This window comes from Canis lupus, chromosome 2 (assembly GCF_003254725.2).
Source record: "Canis lupus dingo isolate Sandy chromosome 2, ASM325472v2, whole genome shotgun sequence".
NCBI classification, from domain to species: Eukaryota; Metazoa; Chordata; class Mammalia; order Carnivora; family Canidae; genus Canis; species Canis lupus.
The window spans coordinates 83,262,937-83,286,247 of NC_064244.1; the positions used below are offsets into that span (position 1 = coordinate 83,262,937).

The following is a 23,311-nucleotide window of genomic DNA, read 5'->3' on the forward strand; positions in this document are numbered from 1 at the left end:
GCCTGGGAGACCGTGCGGGGTCCCCGGGAGCACACGGGGTGAGGGGTGTCCCCGACACGGAGAGGCTATCAGCGCACACTCGCTTCACACTCGTCTTCAAACCCTCAGGACAGCCCTGCTGACGGCTCTCGCGGGGTCCCTGGTTTGCTGGGGGAGCTGAGCTCGGAGGCGCCAGGCGCCCTGTGCAGGTGGCACAGCCGGTTAGGGACGGAGCTCGAGGCTGAGCCCAGAGCAGCAGGCCTCGGGTAGGGCCCAGGCCCAGACCCTCGGGAGGCTCCCAGCCCGCCCCAGCCCTTCCCCTCTCTGCCATGCGACCTCGGGACAGGCGTGTAGCCGGCTGGACCTCAGTTTCCCTGTCAGATGCGGGGGACAGAGGAGCCCATCTCAGCAGACAAATGGCGGGTACCAGGGGCTCCCCGGGTCTCACAGCTCCGGAGGCCGAAGCCTGGCTCCTTCGGGAGGCTCAGCTCCTGGTGGCCGCCCGCCGTCCCCTGCACCCCGTCGCCTGGACCTCCGCCCTGCCCTGCACGGCACCGTCACCTCTGTGTGTCTCCGTGTCTCTCTTCTGTCTGTAGGAAACGTGTCACTGGGCGGACCCGGGATGACCTCCTCTCCAGATTCTCGGTTTCATCACATCCACAAAGACGCCGTGTCCCAATCAGTCCACCTGCATCCACTCTCGGGGGCCGTTTCTTCCACCTGTGAACCCACAGAAAGGGCTCGGGCTGTCGCGTGTACCCTCACGCCCGGGCGCTTGCTGAGTCCCCACAGCAGCCTCTGCAGGCAGCCCCACCCACCGCCCCGCCTCCCTTCCTGAAAACTCACACCCCGGTTCCGGTTCCGTTTGTCTTTCCACCTCTGGGTCTCACGGGCTAACGACGCCCAGATGCTCTGCGACCTTCAGTTACCCGCTGGCGAGCAGGGGGTAGGGGCGCGGGGGGCGGGCTGGGAGGGGCTGCCCAACTGCCAGGGAGCCTCCCCACCTTGACCCCAAAACGTGGATGGAGCACTGGCCGTGGGAACCGTTACCGGGGCGTCGGCCTTGAGCTTCCGGGGAGAGTAATGGGCTCAGGGACGCAGCTCACGGCAGGAGACGCGGGTCTGGGCCTCAGGCGGGTTGGGCCTCGGCCTGTCCTCACCCCGTGACGGCAGGAAGGAGCAAGCTCACGTGCTGAAGAGACTTAAAGTCTTTTTATTTTCAAAGTAAAGTTTGGGGGCCCCTGGGGGGCTCGGTCAGTGAAGCGTCTGCCTTCAGCTCAGGTCGTGACCCCGGGGTCCTGGGATCGAGCCCCAGGTCGGGCGCCCCGCTCAGCGAGGAGCCTGCTTCTTCTCCCTCTACCCTCCCCCACTCATTCTCTCTCTGTCTCTCAAATAAATAAAATCTTTCAAAAAAAAAAAAAAAAAAGAGTAACGTTTGTTGCCGCCAGTCCCGGAGCAGTCACGCTCTGCGCGGGAAATGCGGGGAACGCGGAACAGAGGGGGTGCAGGTCGCGGTCGCTCAGCCCCGGGGCCGCCGCCGTCCCTTTGCAGAGTGTTTCCTTCCAGGTTGCCGTCTTCTCCCGCGCGTAGCTTGCCTCCCACAGGCGGATGCTGTTCACGCGACTCCACGTCTTGCTTTTCCCGCACCCGCCGTCACAGCAGCTGAGGGGTTTCCCGTGTGTGGCGAGTTCCGTGCACATGGGATGCCCGGTGGCCGGCCGGTCGCGCGAGGGCCGTGCAGCATCGGCCAGACGTCCCGGGCTGTGAGTGGCCGGGGTCGCCCCGCGCCTGGCCCGGGCTGCGCAGCTGCCGTCGGGCCTCCTCACCGCGAGCGGCTTCTTCTCCGTTTCTGTCGCGGGACGCCCGCCGGGCCTGGCGCTGCCTCTCGGTGTCTCCCGCCCCCGGGGCCTCCCTGCCCAGAGCCAGTGAACCCTAAGTGGACTCGCAGGCTCCGGGCCTCCAGGGAGCTCTGGGCGCCGGTGCAGGCGCAGGGGTGCGGGGCAGCGGGGGTCGGGCGTGCCCTCCCTGCGGGCGGACAGCGGAGGGTGTCCCTGCCCCACCTGCTCTCTCCCTCCCTCCAGCTCACCCCTCCCGGTCTCCTTGGGGTGCCTTCTGGAAGACGCCAACTGCCAGGCTCTCCACCCTAAAGATGGGGACTCCGTGGGTGCCGTGGGGCCTCCGCTCAGCTAGACCAGGAAGTCCCTGTGGGACCCCCTGGGGTGGGCCGAGGACACCCCCGCAGCTCTGCTCAGAAGCGCCCCTCGGTCTGAGCTTGGCGCCACGTGCCAGCCGCGCGAGTCCCCACATCCCCGCCCTCTGGGACGCTCCGGCTGGAAAATCGCTGACTTGACTCAATTTCCTCATTTTATAACTGAGCGAACTAATTCCAGGGCGAGGAAGGGCTCATCCACCGTCTCGATAGCACCCACCTCCCATCCCCTAAATCATGGCCCTGTGGCCCCGGAGGCTCAGGGTCGCCTCCACCCCCCGATCCCGGTTCTCCAGACCTCCCTTGGCCGCGCACGGACGAGGACCGACCGAGTGGCCCCGTGCCTGCTGCCCCCGTACTGTCCAGCTGGCTCCTCGGCCAAGCTACTAAGATCCCGCAGTTTCCACTGGTTGTTGGGTCCTGCCAAGCCCTCTGCTGCTGTAGTTTCTAGTCGGTTCTGCAAGGAGGGAGAAAGAAGGCAAATGCCCATCACTCTGCTGGTGGAGGGAGAAAATGAAGAGCCGTTCCCGAATCTCCGAGGTTGTTTTCATGCTTGAAAATCCCCGATCTTGTCCTAGATCGGCCTGCGGGGACTCAAGACGGGCCCCCCACCCCCCATCCCCCGGGCTGATTTGCCGACACCATTAGGTTTGTGGCCAGCACCAGGTCCCCTGGGGGAGGGGGGACACCCGGTGGGGGGCGCAGGTCTGGGCTCCAGTCCCCCGAAGCGCGTGCGTGTCGCAGGGGGTGGGGGCAGCCTTCGGGCAGATGGCTGTGGGCTCCCGGCCGGCGTGTCCCCCTCGGTCTGGGGCCGTCTCTGAGGCAGGGAGGCGTGGAACGGGCCCGCTGAAGGAAGGGACAGCAGCTGAGGACGCCGAGTGCCTGAGATGAAATATGGATGAGCCTTTTTCATCCCAGTAAATTGGTAGCTGGGGCTGTGGGCGGTGCTGGCTGGAGGCCGCGGGGTTGTCTAATCTGATAATGGCCATTTTCGGCAGCGCTCCCTCCCTCACCTCTGGTCTCTCATTCTGTGGGTTTCCTGGGGGACGGCGGGCGGGGAGGGACGGGGGCTGGAGGGAGCTGCTCCTCTGGGGGGGCGGCGGGGGGCTAAGCTCTGCTCTGAGCCGGGGCAGAGGCGTCCTCGCGTCCACCAGGGCAGCTCCTTCCATCCCACGGGGACTGGGACGGTTCCTGCCCTGATCCCCCGCATTTCAGCGCCTAGCACAGAGCCCACGTGTGACTCGCCAGGCTCAACTGGCATTTGACACGTGTGTGAATGAAGGACCTCTGTACGCAGCCCTTTAAGAACTTGCTCTCTTGGGGCGCCCGGGGCGGGGGGCTCAGCGGGTGAGCATCTGCCTTCGGCCCAGGGTGTGGTCCTGGAGTCCCGGGATCGAGTCCCCCATCGGGCTCCCTGCATGGAGCCTGCTTCTCCCTCTGCCTGTGTCTCTGCCTCTCTCTCTGGGTCTCTCATGAAGAAATAAATAAAATCTTAAAAAAAAAAAAAAAAAGAACTTGCTCTCTGCCGGGTGTCAGAGTAACATGATCTACTTTAATCCAGGCGCTTCCATCAGCGGGTACCCATTTAGTCATTCAGTCCATATTCACGAGCACCTACTATGTGCCAGACAAAGAGCCTGTGTTCAAGACGCTCACATCCCAGTGCCAGGGGTCCCTGCTCTCAGGGAATGTTTAGGAGGCAATTTCCCAAACCAAAGAATTAAGCTGAATGGTGGGGTGTTGGAAGCTGCGGTCGGTGGGTGGCGGGAGATCTCCTGTTGAGGACAGGGGAAGGCGGACTTCCAAGGTGCTGCCTTGTTTGAGTGTCACGTCGGTCTGGGCTAGGCTGGGCAGGCGGGTGAGACCTCATGGGCTCATTCCAATTTGCACTGGGATTTGGCAGCGGGGCCAGCATCCTGGCTCTGGAGTGAGACTAAGAGCATCACCAGGCTGTTTCCCAATGTTCTAGGCTGGTTGCTATGAACAGCTGGGGCCGAGAGAAGGAAAACTTTCTCCCCGTGGCAGCGCCCCAGCTCTGTGATGTGCCGCGGTCCCCCGTGAATCAGGGTTGGAGCGATGCCTCATAAATGTCAAGCCGAGAACGTTGATGTCCTGGGAAGCAGAGAGACACTAGCCACGGAGGGTCCTTGTCACGCTCACGGGGGTTAACAGGACAGAAAGGGTTAAGCTGGGGTGTCCCCATGTGTCCCTGCCCACTCGATAAAGGGGGTTCTCTTCTCCTGGGTTCCTTCCACCCCTATTTGTCCCTCTCCCCAGTCCACGTCATCAGTCCAGCTCTTTGGCTTTTGAGATATAGAATCAGGGAAAATAGGCTGGAAAATCTGTAGCTCAGGAGTTGGAGTGAGGACTCGGGGATTTGGCAGGAAGGAGACACCAGGGGAACTGAATACTGTACGGATATGGGTGAGAAAGACAAGGAGACTGGGATGTTCCTCTGCCTATGTGTCCCCTTCAAAGGCCTGAAATATGCAGTTGCAGAATGGAAATAATTTTAAGTGACTTTTTTGGTTCCTGGATTCCTTCATCATGGTGCCACTGACCGTTTAGATGGAGGTTTTAGTAGGGTTACGTGTCATAAGCCCAAAGACCAAGATAACTCCTACCATGTAGTAAAGGTTATTATGTGCAATATATGAATAAAAATGATCAAATACCCCACATTTCATTTAACAACACTGTTCTGCTTTTTTCCTCTTTTATATTGTAAGTTTTGACCTCCTCAAGACTGCTTTTTTTCCCCTTCTGTGCTGACTAATAGAATTCCAATATTGGGTCTTGAAACTGTAGGTCCTTATAACTGCTGGTGAAAGAAATCTCAGCAAGATAAGAGGCAAAAAAAAAAAAAGAAAGTCCCCACTTTCCCTGCAGCTATAGGAAAGCAGATTCTAGTCTGCATGAAAAATCCATCCTTGCAAATGTTATTTTGAACAAAAGAGTTTTATATGGCAGCCTGACTTCGGAGATGGTTGCAATACTCCTTAGTAAACAGTTTTCACTCTTAAAGAAACCCCCTCATAATTTTGATTGATTGTCTTACTTAATAATTTATTACCCTGGTGATAATATGTAAGTGGATATGTCTGTTTTCTGGAAGGCGTAAATATCTGTGAGTTGTTTTTGTGAAACCAGAGGAGGGTGATGGGCACTGCCTCTCTTCTCCTGCATGAATGAGCACGAACAAACCCAGCATTGTTGGAATTCATATTTAAACGGGGAGTTTGAGAGCCCCTGCCTCATTTCAATTAAGGGGAGCAAGGTGCAGAGTCCTTTACCTGGGTTATCTCGCTTTAAGCCTCATAGCAACGGCACAAGGTGGGAGCCGTTGTCATTTCTCTTTCACAGACAGGACAATGAGACACAGTGAGACTAAGGGGCCAGGGAACACACAGCTGGCAGGGGACAGAGCCAGGAGTTAGAGCCAGGCTGGCTTACAGACCACACTCTTAGCCTTAGTGCTGTGTACCTGGGGGAAGGCAGTTCGATTTTGTCTTGTGGATTGATGATTCTGGGAGGTAGAGGATGAAGAACTGGGGACCTCGTGAGCATCTGAGCATTCAGGAAAACAGAGAGAGAAACCTCAGAGACAGGCCAGTTTTGCAAAGCCTGAAAGGAGGAATAAGCACAGAAATGAAAAAAAACAACAACAACAAACCAAAAAACAGAGGAGCTGCATTTAAAGAGTGTTCCTGAGTCTGAATCCAGGAGGCTGTAGGGGGAGCAGGGGAGTGAGGGGAGCCCAGGAAGGGGCTGGATGGGTTGTGAGAAGGACTGGCCTGGGTTTGGTGGGTTAAAAGGACATGGACCTCAAGGTCAATGCCACTGACATAGTATAACGGGGGGGGGGGGGCACCATTTATAAGGAAAAAATAGGTGAGTGGTAAACCCTGGACTTGGGCAGCTTGGGGACCCTGTCTGGGGACATGGTTTAGAGAAGCAGCCAGTTCACTGGATAGAAGAAGAGGGAATATACAGAAGAGCTTACTAAGTGCCCTAACGCTCTGCCAGGATAATAGGGCAATATGAGGCCTAACACCTGCAACGGATCACATCATCTTTTTCACATAATCACTCCTGCCAGTGGTGAAAGTTGGTACCTTTGGAAATGGTGGGTCCCATGGGCAGTTCTTCAGGTGTTAGATGTAGTGCTTGTTTGTTTGATGTGCTTATCCATCCACGTCCTAAGTCCCGTGGGAAACAATCTCTCTAACACCCTCCCCACACACATGCACACGCACACGCACACGCACACGTGTACACAAACAGTTCTAGTTATCTTTTGCTGCATAACCCATTACACCTAGACTTAGTCGCTTAAAACAACCATTTTATTATGATCCTGGATTCTGTGGGTCAGGAATTGGGGAAGGACGCAGCAGGGGTGGCTTGTCGTTGTTCACATGACGTGTGGGAGCTTTCCAAAGAGGACTCACTCCAGGGGCAGGAATCATCTTGAGGCAATGTCGCACATGTCTGGTACTGGTGTTGGTTGTCTAACCTCCTCTGGGGCCATCAGTCTGAACACCTGCCCTTGGCCTCTCTACGTGCCCTGGGCTTCCTCAAAAACATGGTAGCCTTGAATTTCTTAAGTGGGGGCCCAGAGCTTTAGAGGTGAGAGTCTCAAGAGGCAAAAACAATGGAAGCAGCCAGTTTCTAAGGGCTGGACCTGGAAATAGGGAAAGCATTACTTTTGCCATATTATGGCGGTCGAAGGAGCTGTGAAATCTGTCCGGATTCAAGGAGAAGGCCCATAAACTCAACCACGAGATGGAAGGAGTGTCAATGTTACATTGTAAAGGAGCACGTGGGATGGGACCTATTGTGGGGGCCACGAATGGAAAAATACAACACACATATACTTGATCTTGGCGTGGTTGTCAACAATGGTGTTCTTCTTGTCTGGGAGCATGAAATTTTGGGCCTATGGTGACCCTCTGGGCTACTGGCTGGGGCAGCTCCACCTGCAGAAGAATTCCAAGCAGACAGATGCAGAGCTGAGACAGAGACAGAGTTCTAACGACATTGCTGAGCCTCTGGATAGAGTCATGGCCCCATCCGGGTCTCGTCTAGGATTTTCATGTTTCTGGCACAACTGAAAGAATTCTTAACAATAAAGCAAGGGAGAAAGGGATGGTTGTACCACAAAACTAGTGAAACGGCCAAGATTTGGAGCCCAAGTCTCATTCTGTGGGGGAGAAACTTCCCCCAGAGGGAGGAAGAACATCTTCCAGGGGAGAAATAGTGGGAGACTGCTTTGGGGGGTTTCCACCTCCCGTGGAGTATCTCACCCCCATTCCTTCCTCTCCTCTCACTGTGATTTTATCCCCGAAAGGATCCGGGAACCGTGGAGATAACCTAGAAGTTGGGCAATTACAAGCAGCTGCTTTCCATTCCTGTGATATTGAGCAAGACACTTAAATCTCCCCTAGGCTCGCTGTTCTCATCTAAAATGTGGAGTTCGTAGGGTTATGGGAAGTTCTTTTTTTTTTTTTTAAGTTTTATTTATTTATGATAGTCACAGAGAGAGAGAGGGAGAGAGAGGCAGAGACACAGGCAGAGGGAGAAGCAGGCTCCATGCACCGGGAGCCCGACGTGGGATTCGATCCCGGGTCTCCAGGATCGCGCCCTGGGCCAAAGGCAGGCGCCAAACCGCTGCGCCACCCAGGGACCCCAAGGGTTATGGGAAGTTCAAACGGGATGACACACATGGGAATCCCTGAGCACAGTCCTGGGCACACTGCAAGCTCTGGACGACTGGAACCTGTTACATGAGCTCTGGGTGGTCGAGATTCCTGTGATGTGAGCACAAAGATGGAGGTCCCTCGCCTCCCACATAGCCTCCCTCGGCTCTGCCCAGCCTCCTCTCACTGCAGCCTGTGGAACTATTAGAAATGACAAGAGGCTCTCTTGCAGATTTATATGTACGGGTGAGTGGTAATTTCCACAACAAACACAGGCACAAGCAGGCGGGGTGCAGATTCCTCCAAGGCCCAGGCGCTGCAAAGGGAACACCTCCTAAATCAGGATGGGCGAATAAAGCCCCCGGCGCTGTCCTCTCTCCCCATGCTAATGAGCTGACACATTCCAATTATGAGCCCAGTGGAAGGGCCTGGTCATGATGGAATTCGCCCATGGCCTCAAGCCTGAAGTGTCCTGGGGATGACCAGAGATGTTGCAGGGCAGCCAGGGGCCCGCAGGGGCTTGAAGGGGCTGGGAAAGGGGAAGGGGCTATCCAGGGTGAGGTGAGGAAGCCTCGCAGAATGCACTGCTGTCAGCTGCTCCTGGAAGAGTTAGGATTTACCCGAGTGAGTTGTAATTGCATCTAAGTCCTCTCTCATTCACTTGGTAAAATTTGTGAATAGTACGTGTGACCTCAGTTTTCCATCCTGAACGATAGACATGATATTACATGCTTCCCATACTTTTTTGGGATTTGGGGAGTACAAGAAGAGATACCAAAGAATGTGGGAAATTACGGTCCTAGGGCCATTGCGGCTCTAAAGACTTCTTGAGCTGGAAAGTAATGAAATTCAAACCCCTCATTTCACAGTTGAGAAAAATGAGGCCCAGGGAAAGGAAAGGATCCTGCCTGACATCCTCAAGTGAGTTAGTGAATGAGATGAGATCAAATGCCAGAGGCCCCGATGCTAAGTCAAGTGATCTTTGTCTGTTCCCTCGTTGCTCAGTTTGCTCCCTTCCTGGTGGTCGTATTAGACGCAAATTCCCAAGGTACCCATGGCTGGCAAGCCTAGTTGGGTAGAGCATGGGCTTGTACACTATGCATGGTGGTCTTCCTGGGTCTTCTGGTTGGTTTGGGAAGTAATATCCCTGTTACATTAATGCTCTAAATATCATATATGTTGATGCTGTTGTTCATTGCATAACTGATAGTGTATAGTCTCCCCCCTTGACATCCCATCAGCATGAGCCTACAATTCCCACCGACTGGAGGGGGCTATTTCTCAGATGATGGACCATGAGGAGTGGATTAAGTGCTCTGCATGTCCTTCCTCCCCAAGTGGTAGCCCAGGAATTGAAAGAGTGAGAAAAACTGGCATCAAAGAGGCAACAGATCCTATTTCTGGATGAGACGGGTGTCTCTAAAGCCACTATTTATTCATTCTTTCAATGGTAAATAAACCATTGTGACCTGTGCATGTTCCCTCATAATATCTCACAATAACCCGTGTGTGGCACTGGTTACAAGAGGGACTGGAGAAAGGGAGCGTGGATGGCTCAGAGAAGTGCATTCTTCATTTTGGAGATAAAATTCCGAGTGGTGGGAGATGAGAAGGGATTATCATCACCACCGTCTCTCAGTGGGCCATTGCAGCAGCCTAACTTGGTCTGCTAGCTTCCCCTCCCACTCCCCCAGTCCATTCTCCCCAAAGCAGCCAAAAAGGCAGGCTGCTTGGAACATGAATCAGATCCCTCCCATGCTTAGGATCCGAACGTCTCGTATGACTCACAAGGTCCACGAGGTCGGGTTCCTTCCACTTCTCCAACCTTATTTCCTCCGTGTCTTCCCTTCATGCACTATACGCCATCGGCACTGGACTCCTTGCCACCCTTTGAACATGTCACGTTTGTTTCCAGCTCAGCCCTTTTCCTGGAACCCACTTCTGACAGCTCTTCCCAAGTCTGGCTCCTTCCCATTGTTCAAAACACAAGTCATACATCATCTCTTGAGAGCGGCCTTCCTTGACTCTCCTAGGGAGAGTAGTCCTCACCCTGTCACCACACAGCCCATTTCTCTACTTGTTTTCTTTACAGAACTTACAGTAGAACTGAAATTATCCTCGTTATTGATATATTTATGTGTTTACTGGTCTTCTCCTCCCACTAGACTGTGCGCTCATGAGAGCAGAGAATTTATTTGGCTCACCACTCTCTCTCCAGCGCTTAGCACAGGCCTGGCACACACTAGGCTCTCAATAAATATTAAATGAATGGATTAATTAATTGATAGTGCACATGTAAAGGAAAGATATCTTTTTTTTAAAAAATATTTTATTTATTTATTCATGAGAGACAGAGAGAGAGAGGAAGAGACAGGAAGAAGGAGGAGGCTCCATGCAGGGAGCCCGATGCGGGACTCGATCCTGGGATTCCAGGATCACGACTTGGGCTGAAGGCAGATGCTCAACCACTGAACCAACCAGGTGTCCCTAAAGGAAAGATTTCTAAATGACCTTGCTTTTCACTCTCTCAGAGAGGAAGGTGTTCTTTCGCATCTAGGTTTCAAAGGGAAAATAAGTTGGGTCCCAGGGGTTCTGTTCTTCTACCCGTGTGCTCCACTGACAATTCTATATATGAGAAACCCTATTTACCTGGGCATTCCCTGTAGTGCGGGTCCCTCGGGAAGCACCTGGATTGGAGGAAGGAGGTGGAGGTGGAAGGGAGGTAAGTAAGTGTTGAGTGTTTTCCAAACCAATCTTCCCATCACACATACATTTTTAACGCTGTCAGAATTTAATTTGTTATAGGAAGCTGGAAGCAGTCGCGGTGTGTGTAAATAGGCAGCTGTGGGAAGACTGCAAACCAGTCGACCGCACAGTCCGCAGACCAGTCAACGTCTGAAGCCATTTGATGCATGGGTCGCTGTCCCTGGTGCTGAAATAATAGGCTCCGCTGGGCACCCGGGCCTCCCGGGCGGGCCACCTCTGTCGGAGGTGCTGAAACAGCCTCTGCGAGCCCCCCGGGGCACGTGGTCACCAAGCCCCGCCAGGGTTGGGTCACCGTAATGGCAGCTGTTGGAGACCACCAGGCTGGTCTGTAATTCAATTCTAATTTGGCATCTCTTGAAGTTAATCCAGGAGCTGCTGCGACAGCCATCCTATTCTGCTCTAGGGAGAGTGGCAGGGCTATGGGATGATGAGAACTTTTGGCAGCTCCACGGGGCACGTCCAGCCTCAGGCGTTGTGAGCCACATCAATAATGCCACGAGGAAGGACAGAGGTGCCACAGGTCGTGGTTCACAGTCTGCGTTCACCATGACACCTGTCAGTCGAGCCTTACACTGCATGGCCTGCAGTGGTGCCTCTGCCTGAAGATCCCCATGCCTCATTATCCTCATTTGCGCAATGGGCAGGTGTGTTTCCCGTTTCCCTCAAGATGGAAGATAAAGCTCAAGCTCTGTGAATTTCACGGCCCTCAAGAAGTGATTGACAGATGATGGTTCAAATTTTGGACTGATGGAGTGGAGTGACCATTTAAAAATATCTGCTAGTCATCTTGAGGAGTGACTTGTATAAAATACACGCATCTTAAGTAAAAGTGTGTGTGCGTGTGTAACCACCATCCAGATAAAAATGCAAAACACTTTTAGCACCACCTCTTCGTGTTGCTTCCCACCCCTTTTCTGACATGTCATCATCGATGAGTCGTTCTTGTTCTTGAACTTCACATAAATGTATCTGCTCTTCTGTGTCTGGCTTCTTCCATTCAACATTGTGTCTTGAGATTCATCTATGTCACTGCATAGAAGTAGTTCATTCTTTTTTTTTTTATTTCTGTATAATACTCTTTTGTGTAAATAAACCACAGTCTATTGATCCATTCTACTGTTGATGGACATTTGAGTTGTTCCCAGTTTGAGGCTGTTATGAATAAAGCTGTGAACATTCCTGTGCGTGCCTTTTGATGGACAAAGCACTCATTTATGTTGGGTTTATACCCAGGAGTGAAATTGCGGATCATAGTATACAGATATGTTTCTAAAGGGGGTTGCATCAATTCACAGTCATTTTTTAAAAATGAATTTCTCCTTTCTGATTTTGCCTTTCTTCATTCTTTTGATCAACAGAGAAGATGTTCTAGGGAAAAACTCTGTTTCAGTAATGTGGCTTTAGATTTTCCTGGGACATTTTATTGATCAATATTGATTCAATGACTATTCCCCACTAGTCTCTTCCTAGAAACCAGAGACATTCTTCTCTCAGAACCTTTCCTGTCTTTGGTTATCGCCATGACTGACTCCTGTGATGGAATGTGAACGAGATGATGCAGAGCCTCGATTGAATAACCTTCTCCTTCTTCCTCCATGCCCCAGTTACATGTCTGAGAGAAGAATCTGTTCAAGAAGAGCTGAGAACGTGGAATTTATCTCCCAGTGCAATGGAGGACTCTTGGGAGCTCAGTTAAAAATCTGCAAGGAATCTTATGCCCCAAGAATGAGATGGGGTTAGGTAGCAGGGAAAATATCAAGCTCCTTCTCCTTTGTTCTTTCCCATTCTTGTCTTTTCTCCAGATTTTATGAGATTTGGGAGCATTGTGTCGACTGCTAGTTTACAATGTTTAAATAATTTTAGGATTCAAATTTGGACTGTATTATTGACAGCTCAACAATCTCAAGGGCACACATGGAGTATTTTACAGATCGTCTTAAACACTGATCCGTTCATTAGAAGACCCAGTGCTCACAGTCTGCCTCCCCTCCCTAGCTGTACTCCCTGGCCTTGGGGTCATGAGATTTCCCATTACACGTCTACTTCCTTGTAAAATCTCTCTCAGTTGTTCTATGCTCCCCTCTTAAAAACACTGGTTCTCTGTCCTTCTCCCTCACTCCTTTCCTCTGGACCTCTTGTTTTCCCTCTCTGCTTCCCCTCTCACTTCCTTTTGTTTGGCATGCCCTTTGGAGAAAAGATGTCTGGGTTCTGAACAGCCCAAATGGCTGGTAAAAAATAAAACGAGACTCCAGTGTTCTCCTGAGATGGAGCTAAGGGTTCTTATAGCCCCTTTAGAGGTAACAATAGAGATGGATAATGGTTTGTACTTTATGAAATGGAAGCAATCAGGGCTATGCCAACAAAACCCAAAGACGTTCCACCCTGCCTTTCTGCGTTGAGGTTGGAGAAGCTCTTGGCCTGAGACTTAAAGGACTTGAAACTTAGGATGAGGAAGGATAGTAGAACACATTTGTGGTGTACCTTGACTTGGATCCCTCTGGCCTAGGGAGTTGGGGGTCAGGCAGGCAATGGTGGGACAAAAGAGGGTGCGGTGTTTACCGTGGGGCCCTGGGAATCTTGGAGGGTCGCATAGGTCCTCGACATGTCTTTAGGGAGTCCCTGCAGGACTGGGATTAGGAGCTCTGCCTGTCTCAAGGTTATTTAACTTCTTCATCAGCCATCAGGGCTACCTGCGGGTCATACAAAAAGTGATCTCACAGCTGCAGGATTCTCTCCTGGTCCCCCCTGCCCACCCCGGCCTGAAGATGGTCACTGTCAGCACTTTCCCTCTCTATGTAGATCAATAGGGCCCTTGGATATGACCTCAAGTTCAATTATGGCTTCAATTATGGAATAAAGAGGCTGTTATTGCACACCTACCTCTTATTAAAAACACTACACTGGGGGCCTGGCAGAGGCTGGACCTGGGGGAAATCATTAGCCCACTAATTTGAAATCAATTTAAAATGCATTTGCTTAATGGTATAAGCCTAGTGAATTATCTATAAATTGTTAATTTAGTTGAATGTCACACCAGATTTTCATTTTATAAATTGCATTTTGGTGTTGGCAAATGTATGTGTCCTTTCTCTCCCCTCCACCCGTGCTTCCTCTCTTTTTCTAAAACAAACCTTGATAATCCATCATCTGGGATTCAACCTGTAACAGGAGGGTCGAACACAATTCGAGCCATAGTAAGAGGCCTCGTGCACTCCCACTCATTCCCTGGGAACCACGACACCGCCTTGTGAGTAAGCCTGGTGAGTGACACATCGTCCCGTGACCCCTGTTCCTCCGGCCTGACGGTCAGCCGAGCCCCCAAAGCAAAACCACTCAGCTAACCCACAGCTGACTGCAGACGCAGGAGGGAGCATCTAGGATCAGAACAACCACCCAGATGAGCCCAGCTTAATTTAATTAGCTTACAGACTCATGAGCTAAATACATGGCCGTTGTTTTAAGCCACTGGTGTTTGAAGTGGTTTGGTAGGCAGCAGTAGAGACTGGTATGTCGGGACTCAGCTCATGTGGCTTCCACGGGTTGGATCCCTGGCAGCCTGATGGTCTGACCACGGGGAAAGGATGTGTCCCAAGGTATCAGATGCCTCAAGGACCCCCTGCGGCCCAGAGTCCCCGAGTGGGACCCTTGGAATTCAGCGATCCAGGGGACAAGGCGGGGAGAGTCTTGCCTCAACTTCATTTACTGTGGGATCTTGGAAGAAATCACTTCACCTCCCGAGCCTCATGCTTCTCCTCCGTAAACTGGGGCGCTGGTCGGTCTGCTTGGCAAAGTCGTGAGACACTGATGAGACGGCAGCTCGGGAACCGCAGAGTGCTGTACACACTTTAGCGCATCTCTCTTTTTATTGTAAGAGTGTCATCGATGCTCTCTGTTCCTGTCGACGCTGCCGGCACCACCAAGGCACGGCAGATCGTCGCCGGCTGCGGAGGCCATTGCATGCAGGAAGAACTGACCTTGGGGTCAGCCAGCTTGGGTTAGAATCCCACCACTGGAGAAGGTGGGTGATTCACTTTCTTCTTTGAAAAATGGGGGATACAATCCTCCTTTCGGGGAGGGTGGTAAGGATGAATCGACTTCAAGGCATGTGGGAGGGACCCAGTTACACGTCAGCTGCCCCCAGTCCTCCCTCTCCGCCCGCCCTGCAGAGTTGTGTTCGCCAAGCCAAGGCAGATGCGCCCGGAGGGCACTGTGGCGGGCAGAGCGGGGCGCCCGGGGGCAGCCTGGGCAGAGGCCCTTCCCTCCCCACGCAAGCCAGGTAGGTACAAGCAGCACCTCCGTCAGGTGGTCTGTGCAGAACAAAGGCTCCCCGGTCTGCTGAGAAGCCACATCCTTCACCTCGGGTCCTTCTGACAAGAGCCGGGGAGGAGGTGACGGCAACGAGGGATGGAGTGGGTGGAGAGCAACAGGCACCTGTTCATTCCTCCTCCTGCAGCGAAGCAACGCAAGGGCAGCGCTCTGGCCCAGTTCTGACAAGACAGTTCCCATTCTACAGGTGGGCAGACGGAGGCTTCAAGGCACAGGGAATTCATTCGGTCAACACATATTTACCGTGAGTGTATTTATGCCAGGAGCTGGGGATGTTCAGTCTTTGCCTTCATGGACTATGACCTCGTGGGGAGAGAGAGACAAGTAGAAGGTCACTGAAAATACAGGGCAGAAGCAATCCAAAGGGCTATGGGGTCACATCGCAGGACAACCAGCCCAGACTTGGGGCACCCCTGAAGGCGTCCTGGCGGGAGCTGAGTCCTGAGGGGTAGAGAGTTGCGGTGAAGGTGCAGTAGGGGAGGAGCGCTCGAGGCAGGGGGGACGGTCTGCGGAGCTGGGGGTGAGCCACGGCACCACGTGCACCAGGACTGGATGAAACTTGGTTCGGCTGAGGCCTGAGGTACAAAATGGAGGCAGTGGCGTGAGATAAAAATGGGGAAATTGTCAATGAGATGCTAAAAGACCTTGAAGGACCTTCAACTTTATTGTGCAAGTCATGGTTGGTGCTTCCATCAGCTATTGTCGCAATAAAGCTGCAAAAAAACCCAAAAACAAATCTAACCAGCCAACCAAAAACTACCTAAACTTGGTGGCTTCGATCACTAGGGTCCGCTGGGCGTCATGAGATCTGTGCAAGGACCAGCTTCTCTTGGCTCCGGGCTCCAGCTGGGGTCAAGTCTGTGCCACAGCTCTCGGCCTCTGGGAACCAGCGGGCTCCCTGGGCATGGCTTTCCCTCGGAGGAGCCGTCAAGTCCCCGCAGGCTCCCATATTTCAGGTCTTGGCTTGCTCTACTCCTGCCAACATCCCAACAGACAATTTAGAGTCACAAAGCTAGACCCAGCATCGGTGGCCCAAGGAAACACATTCCCCCCAGAGTTGAAGAAAAGCTAATTGGGGAGCAAATGGCTCCTGTTTACTGAGGTGCTTTGCAACTCTAAGCACATCAATGCTGCCCTGAGTTGGTTGAAACCTGCTTTGTAACAATGACGGTGGTCGTGACGATGGTTCAGCGGGTCTCGATGCGGCCAAGCCCTCGGCATTATCTTACCTCGTTCAAAATGCGACAACCATGCACGCGGGTTATTCTATTTAAGGGATGAGCAAACAGGCGGAGATAGAGCAAATGACTTGCTCAAATTCACACAGTTAATGGAGGCGGAAGGAGGACACAAAACCCCGGGTTCTAGGCTCCGCACCAAAGTAGTCGCGGGGGCCGCCCGGGTTTCTCCATCACCCCGGGCTGCCTGTCCCAAGCACCCCCTGCCTGCCCGACTCCGGGGGAGGAGGAGGGACGGGCGCCAGGCAGCGCCACACTCCCCATCACTCCAAAGGCTCTGATGCAACTGGCTCCAGAGCGTGTGATTGTCCCTTGTTCCTGCTCAGTGATGGGGCAGGGAGCAGCTGCCGCCCGGCCAGCTCCCAGCGGTGCCCGGATTCGGCGGCACCTCTTCTGGGAGGGGGGGCTCCCTCCCCTTCTTGCTCACTGCTCTCCCTGACTCGCTCCCCCTCCTCCAGGCCCCCCTCTGCCCTGCAGCCCGAGTGAGCTCTCTAAGGAGCAAATGAAACCTACAGCTCTCCTCTGCTTAAAAAAAAAAAAAAAGAAAAGAAAAAAGAAAGATGCAGGTACTGCATTTCCTGCGGTCAAAAAATCCAAGAATGTGAAAAGATTTATTAGAAAAAGTCTTCCTTCAGCTGTTGCCGGCCGTCTGCGGGGTCGGCCCATACCCGCAGGTAGCGGTGTTCGGGCTCGTCCCATGCTTCCCTCAGGGCTTCCTAATGCTGAACAAGCAGAAATGAGTATCTGTCCTCTCGCCCCCACTGCTTCTTTTTTTTTTTTTTTTTTTTTAATTTTTAGACACACGAGCTAGCAGGTCTTGCACACGCTTTGCAGTGGTGGGTGCCCTGTGCGAAGGTTTCACGGGCACGTAGCTCCCTCGCTCTCCTACAGCTGGCGTGTCCTGGTGTCGGGAGGGGCCAGCGCATCCCACCGGTCCCCGTGCTGAGGGACAGTTAGGGGTCCCAGGCCTTGGCGACACTGGCTCAGCTTCTGTAACGTCTACACTTGACCAGCGCAAGTTTATCTGCGGGATAAATTCTCAGAAGCGGGCCTGCCGAGTCCAAAGGACCACGCGGCGTGATTTTCACGGTTAGTCGGGTTCCCCCATAGCTCTGCCGACAGAGGGTGTCATCAGATGCGATTTTTACCAATTGGATAAACTTAAAATGTTCTCCTGTTTTAAAAGAGAAAACCCTTCATCACATTCCCATTGGGCTGGGATAGAGTCCAGCTTCCTTGGGCCGTCGGGGGTCGGGGGTCGGGCACGGCGTTGTCCTGCCTCAGGGGCCTCCTGCCCGCCAGAAAGGCAGATGCAGGCGCAAGTCAGGCTCGCACGGACTCGGTGCTCCCACAGCCGCGAGAGAAGAGGGAGGCTTCACGGAGAAGGTAGCGTCTGAGCGGAACCTTGGGCCACAGGTCGTAGTTTGACGGGTGTTAGTGGGGAGAAGAGCGGGGGCCCCAAGCACCCGCCCAGTGGAGAAAGCCTGGGGCAGGTGAGCAGTCTGGGAGGCTGGAGGACCCGGGAGGTGACCTGAGGGGCCTTGAGGCAGTCCCGGCAGGCTTTGAATGTCACCCGTAAGAGCTGGGCTTAAACCCGTAAATGATAAACGCCTGAAGCCTTTGGGGGAGACTGGTTAGGACTCTTGATTCAAAGTGAAAGAGAGCCTCCCTCAAAGTGGCTTAAGGGAAAGGAGATTGGCATAAAAAAGCTATCTAGGTGTGTTCAGCTTCAGGCATGGCTGGATCCAGGGGCTTAAGCAATGTTACCAGAAATTTGACTTCTATCCTGAGGTCTGCTCTCCTCTGTTTTGGCCTCACTCCTGGGTAGGCTCGGCTTTCCTCCCACGATGTGGAAATAATGGTCAAAAGAGAGTCTATCTTTGCCAGAATCCCAGTAAGTTCCCAGGAAGACACTCATTGGACTGACTTGGGCGGGGTGTCCGGCCCTCAACAGAGCACTGTGGCCCGCGGGCAGCATGCACTGATTGGGCGACCCTGGGTTACAAGGGGGGGTAACGTAAGGGGGTAATCGGGGCAGTGTGCGCGGGGGACAGTGGCCAGCTTCTGCCCACAGGTCTGGGATGGGGGAAGATCCTCAAAATAAAAATCGAGGCACGGCGACCAGAAGAGGGAAGGATGGGCGTGTATGAAGGACAGAGGAGGAGGAGACGGTCAAGTCTGCACAGAGGATGGGGGAACCAGAAGAGGCTCCCCGGGCACCCCTCTGCGGAGCCTTGAAGGACGGGGTGGCGCAAAGACTAGGCCTGAGCCCCCCAAGACGCGGTGGAGGGTGGACCCTCGGCCCCCAGAGGCTGGCCTCATATTGCACATCCGTTCGGAGCGGCTAGAATTTCACAGGCCTCCGTGGGGCCTTGAATGCCAACGACAATGGCGTTTAGCCCGCTGAGCGGGTGTGACCGGCACCTGAACTCCGCTGGGCGCCCCAGGAAGCAGAGGACACTGTTCTTCAGCGCGTCTTTCTCGGCAGTGGCCGGGGCCGCCTCATGGGCGCTGCTCCTTTGGTTCACCTGGCGGGTTGCGTGTCACTCTGAGCCGGGTGCCGTCCTGGGCCAGCAGGTTGCCCCTTTCCGAGTCTGCTGCCCCAGGGAGGCTCTGGCTTCATCCCCTCTGAAGTCCAACAAAGCCCTTGTTTTACGGCCTAACAGCGGCCTGGGAGGCGGTCCTTCGGCCCCAGGCGGCCTGTGTGTGGTGGACCAGCTCCCCAGAGGCGAGGACAGTGGTCCTCAGGCTCCGCAGGGACCCCTCCGCCAGCCCCGCCCCATAGCTTCGGGCCCGTATCCCTCACCGCCCTCTGGTTCTTTTACCAAAGCTCCTTTCCCGGCACGAGGTAAGGTCCACGAGGTCGGGGTGGGTGTCTGCCTTCCTGCATCCCCGTGCCCAGCCCACGGCAGGTGCGCAGGAAGTCCCCGCGCCGTGGAGCTCCGGCGGGCATCCTGCTACGTGAACAGTGACGAGAACAAGACCGGCAGGGCACGGCCGCCGCGGGAGGGCACGGACGCGGGGGCCTCCTTGACTTCAGGAGACTCCCGTCCCACCGGCGTAGCAGTGGGGGTCAGGGCTCTGGGCATCACTCTGTGCCCTGCCCCGTCCCCAGGCTGAATTGCCGTCCAGGGCTTGCTCAAGGCCGCCCGGGCAGGGCTGGGGCTCGCCCTCGGGTGCTGGACTCTCAGCTCTGGGCCCGGAGCTCCCTTCCCTCGGGGCGGCACGCAGGTGGGGGACGGCCACTGAGGGCAGTGGGTCGGGGGCCCTGGAGTCAGACGCGGGGCCTGCCCAGGAATGCTGCGGGAGTGCCCAGGAACGCAGGGAAAGGACCAGGACGCGCAGGCGCCCCCAGACAAGCGGCCTTCATCGGGATGTCCCGGCCTCCAGGGGAGGAGGGGGAGAAGCAGCGGCTCAGGGAACTTCTGCAGGTGACAGGCGCTCCCCGGCACCCCGAGCTGAGCAAGGGCGTCTCGTGGACGCTCAGCCAAAGTGCACGGACCCCCGAGCTGTGCGTCAGCAGCAAAGAGAGGTCAAGGTTCTTCGCAAGGGGCTGACACCCCCGGGGCCCTGCGAGCCACGCCCGGACACGAGAGGGGCACTTGTTTATCGGCAACTGGATGGCCCAGCATGTGGCCCCGGGGAGTTGCCCACACCCTCCCCCCGCCCCGGGACGGAGGGGGCAGAGCCTGACTGGCCGGGGGCTGGACAGGTGCAGGGCCCGAGGGACCGGGACAGGTCAGTTCCTGTGAGGAAATGAAGGCCTGGAGTTGAGACGTCCCCGCAGAGGGCGAGTGTGGGGGGGGCAGGGTGCTGCCCGCATCTGCCTTCCCCTACCCGCCCCCCCCACCCGGGCCCAGGTGCTCATCTGTAGGTTGCGGACCGGCTCCCGGGGCAGCCCGAGGGTCACCAGGGTTACCCAGTGGGCAGCCCGTGCCCGGGGCAATGGGGACACCGAGGCCCCCACGACACTCTGAAAAAAGCAGAGGCCAAGAGGGAGGGAAAGGATGGTTCTTCAGAGGCAACAGGGCTACGTGAGGGTCTCTCTACAGACGGGCATCACCGGGCTGCAGGCAAACCATCTGCACCGACTCCGCCTCCGCGCTGGGCCAGGTGAGCAGCCAGGTGACGACGGGGTTGCTCGAGCACGTCCTGGGGGTCTGGTCACCTTGCCAGCCGCCTCCCGGCCCCGCTCCCACCCGAACCCCCCCCCAGAAGCCGGCCTGTTCCTCCCACAGCGGCAACCACCAGAAGGGACGCTGGCCCGCACCCCGGAGCAGCCCCCTGGGGCTGTGCACCCCACGCGTGACCTGTCCCCGGGCCTCCGTGCTCCCTGCTGGGCCTTGGGGGGCTCGGGCTTCACTGAAGGCCACCGGGCAAGCGTTCAGGGTGACGAGCGTCCATCCCGGGGCCTCTGGACTTGACCACCAACCTGAGCATCCCGCCACCAGGCCTTGCTCCTGTCCTCCCAGAGGCTGTGACCCTTAGTGCTTGAGCGCAGCCCTGGGGCGGACTGGCTGCGGTCCCGTCTGGCCCCACCGCCACCGGCTGTGTGACCCAGCCCGTCCGTCTCAGGGCCTCGGCTTCCCCATCCGTACGACGGGAGCGCCAGCATGCACTCCGGGTGGCGGACGGGGCAGCAGAGGCGTGCCGGGCCCTGCCTGTCCTGGGGTGAAACGTGTCCCCCCAAGATGCACCGAAGTCCTAACCCTGGTGCCTGGGACCGGCCGCCTACTTGGAGATAGGGTCTCTGCAGGTGGCGTCTCTGGGGTGGGCCCTGATGCGACACCACCGTGTCCTTGGGAAGGGACGGTGGGCGCGTGACGACGGAGGCAGAGCCGGGACTGACGTGTCCGTGAGCCAGGAAACACCAAGGCCTCCCCGACCCGGGCAGCTGGGAGAAAGGCCTGGAACCGACTCCCGCAGAAGCTCCAGGAGCCACCCTGCCCACCCTGATTCTGGGCCTCCAGCCTCCACAACTGAGCGTCCGTCTGTTGTTTAAGCCCCGCCAGGCGGCTCCAGATCCCGAGGAGGACGTGGGGTACGGTAACCGGTGCCATGAATTGCTCGGGGTCTGGCTTCCGAGCCGCCGAGTCCAAAGGTGTGCTGCTCCCTCTACACGTACGGAGATCCCACCTGGTCCCAGGCAGCACCTCTCCTTGCAGACCCAGCCCCCCAGTTAGTATTTACAGACGACCAGGCGAGCTGGCCTGGAGGACACCCGTGACGTCCGTCCCACCCTCAGGGCTCCAAGGTTCCAGCCCAGCCTGTGTCCGGCCTCCTCATGCCCAGGGGGCAACGTCCACCCCATGGGGGGCACAGTACCTGGCACACCAGAGGTGCTCACAGGTGTCCGCCTTTCGCTCAGGCCATGATCCCAGGGTCCTGGGGTCGAGTCCCTGCTCCCAGGGAGCCTGTGTCCCCCCACGCCCGCCCCCTCTCTAATAAATACAATCTTTTTAAAAAAATGCCCGAGGTAATGAGCCAGACGAGCCCCTTAAGAAGGTGCATCTACTGAGCCGCACCGCCACCCCCTCCCCGAGGCCCCCAACCTTGCCTGGGCAGGCAGGGGCTCCGGGACCGGGGTCCCTGGGGGCACCCTGTACCCACCTCCATCTCCGTCCAGGCCCAGCCCCACCCCTCGTGCCAGGTCCCGGCCGAGCACCGGCGACCCCGTAGCTACTACAACGTGAAGAACGCGGTGGAGCCAGCGGTGCTTGCAGTGCTCGTGTTAGTGGCAGCGGCCGGCAGTGTCACTGCCACGGGAACCCCTGCGGCGCAGCCAGCAACCCCCGGGGCCGCCTCCCCCAAGCCCACCCCTGGAGTCGAAGGGGGAGACGGGGACTCGGGTCAGTAGGAAGCTGCGCCAGGCCCTGCAGACCCCGGGAGGAGCAGCCCCTGGTGGCTGGGGCTGGGGCAGGACATGCAGAGCCCCAGGCCGGGCCCTGCACTCGCACCCAGGACCGGGAGGCCTGGGAGGGACACAGGACCAGCCAGCGCTGGCGCCAGGGAGCAGGGGGCGGGGAGGCGGGGGGCTGCGAGACCCCCGCCCTCGGACCGCTGTGCTCTTCCTGCAAATTCCCCGAGGGAGGCACGGAGGCAGCCCAGCCACGCGTCAGTCCACCCGCCGCCCAGTGCCTCAGTGTTCACGTCTGTAGGACGGGGGCCCCGTGACGCCCCACGGGAGAGCTGCGGGCAGCGCTGAGGCACTACGAGGGTCGCCCCCGGGGCACCCTGCACGGAGGGCGCCGGCTCTCCCGCCGTCGGATGGGGTGGTGGCTGGCTTCCCACGGGCCCCGCACGGAGCGACGCGGCCTGCCCAGCCCGGGCCCGGGCCAGGACAGATGGAGCCGGGCCGGGACAGCCGCCTCGTCCCACACCCGCCGGACCAAAGGAGCGCCAGGCGGGGCCCGGCGCCGGGGCTATAGGGAGGCCCCGGCGGGCAGCGGGATCTTGTAGCCGCTCCGGAGCAGCGCGAGGCAGGCGGCCAGGCCCAGGGCCCCCGCCAGGAGCACGGCGCCCAGGGCCTTGAGGAAGGAAGTCCTGGTCCGGGTGAAGGAGCCGGGTGCCATGACGCCGAGCAGGGCCGTGCTGACCGTGAGCGTGTAGAGGATGGACACGCCTGTGTTGAGCGCCACGATCTTGCCGAACTTGGCAAACGGGGCGATGATGCAGAAGAAGAGCGGCACCGTGGCGATGACCGTGGTGAGGGCGCTGGACACGATGGCCACCCCCACGTGCCGCACGGCCTCCAGCGTCCGCCACTGGCGCTGCGAGTGGGCGTCCTGCGTGCGAGGTGAAGACAAGGCTGGGGCCGAGGCCCTGACGCGCCAGCGGGCCCTCCCTGCCTGGGGCCGGCGCGCTCCCGGACACCCAGGTTTGCTGCCATAGAAGGGGCCGTGATGGCAGCACGGTCCCCGTGACGTGGGGACCCCCAGGCTGTGGCCGGCATGCGCAGCAGGTCCTCGTAAACGGCCCTGACTGGCGCGGATTTCCTTCTCTTGACCAAAAGCAGCTAAAAACAGAGCTGGTTTAAAGTATGTTCGTGAATGTTTTCGCGCCGATTAGGAAAAACACATACGAGACCCAGCGCT

The 23,311-nt window shown here is 56.5% G+C and overlaps 1 protein-coding gene across 3 annotated transcripts in view; it reads right to left on the bottom strand.

The window, feature by feature from the left end:
- Positions 1-15,624: 15,624 nt before the first annotated feature.
- DISP3 (dispatched RND transporter family member 3) overlaps positions 15,625-23,311 on the bottom strand; it is a 50,563-nt gene continuing 42,876 nt past the window's right edge. For all 3 annotated transcript variants that reach the window (XM_049107291.1, XM_049107289.1, XM_035713450.2), the window contains one exon: positions 15,625-23,002. In XM_049107291.1, the coding sequence (XP_048963248.1) occupies positions 22,640-23,002 (363 nt within the window). In that variant the 3' untranslated portion in view covers positions 15,625-22,639. The remainder of the gene's footprint in view (positions 23,003-23,311) is intronic.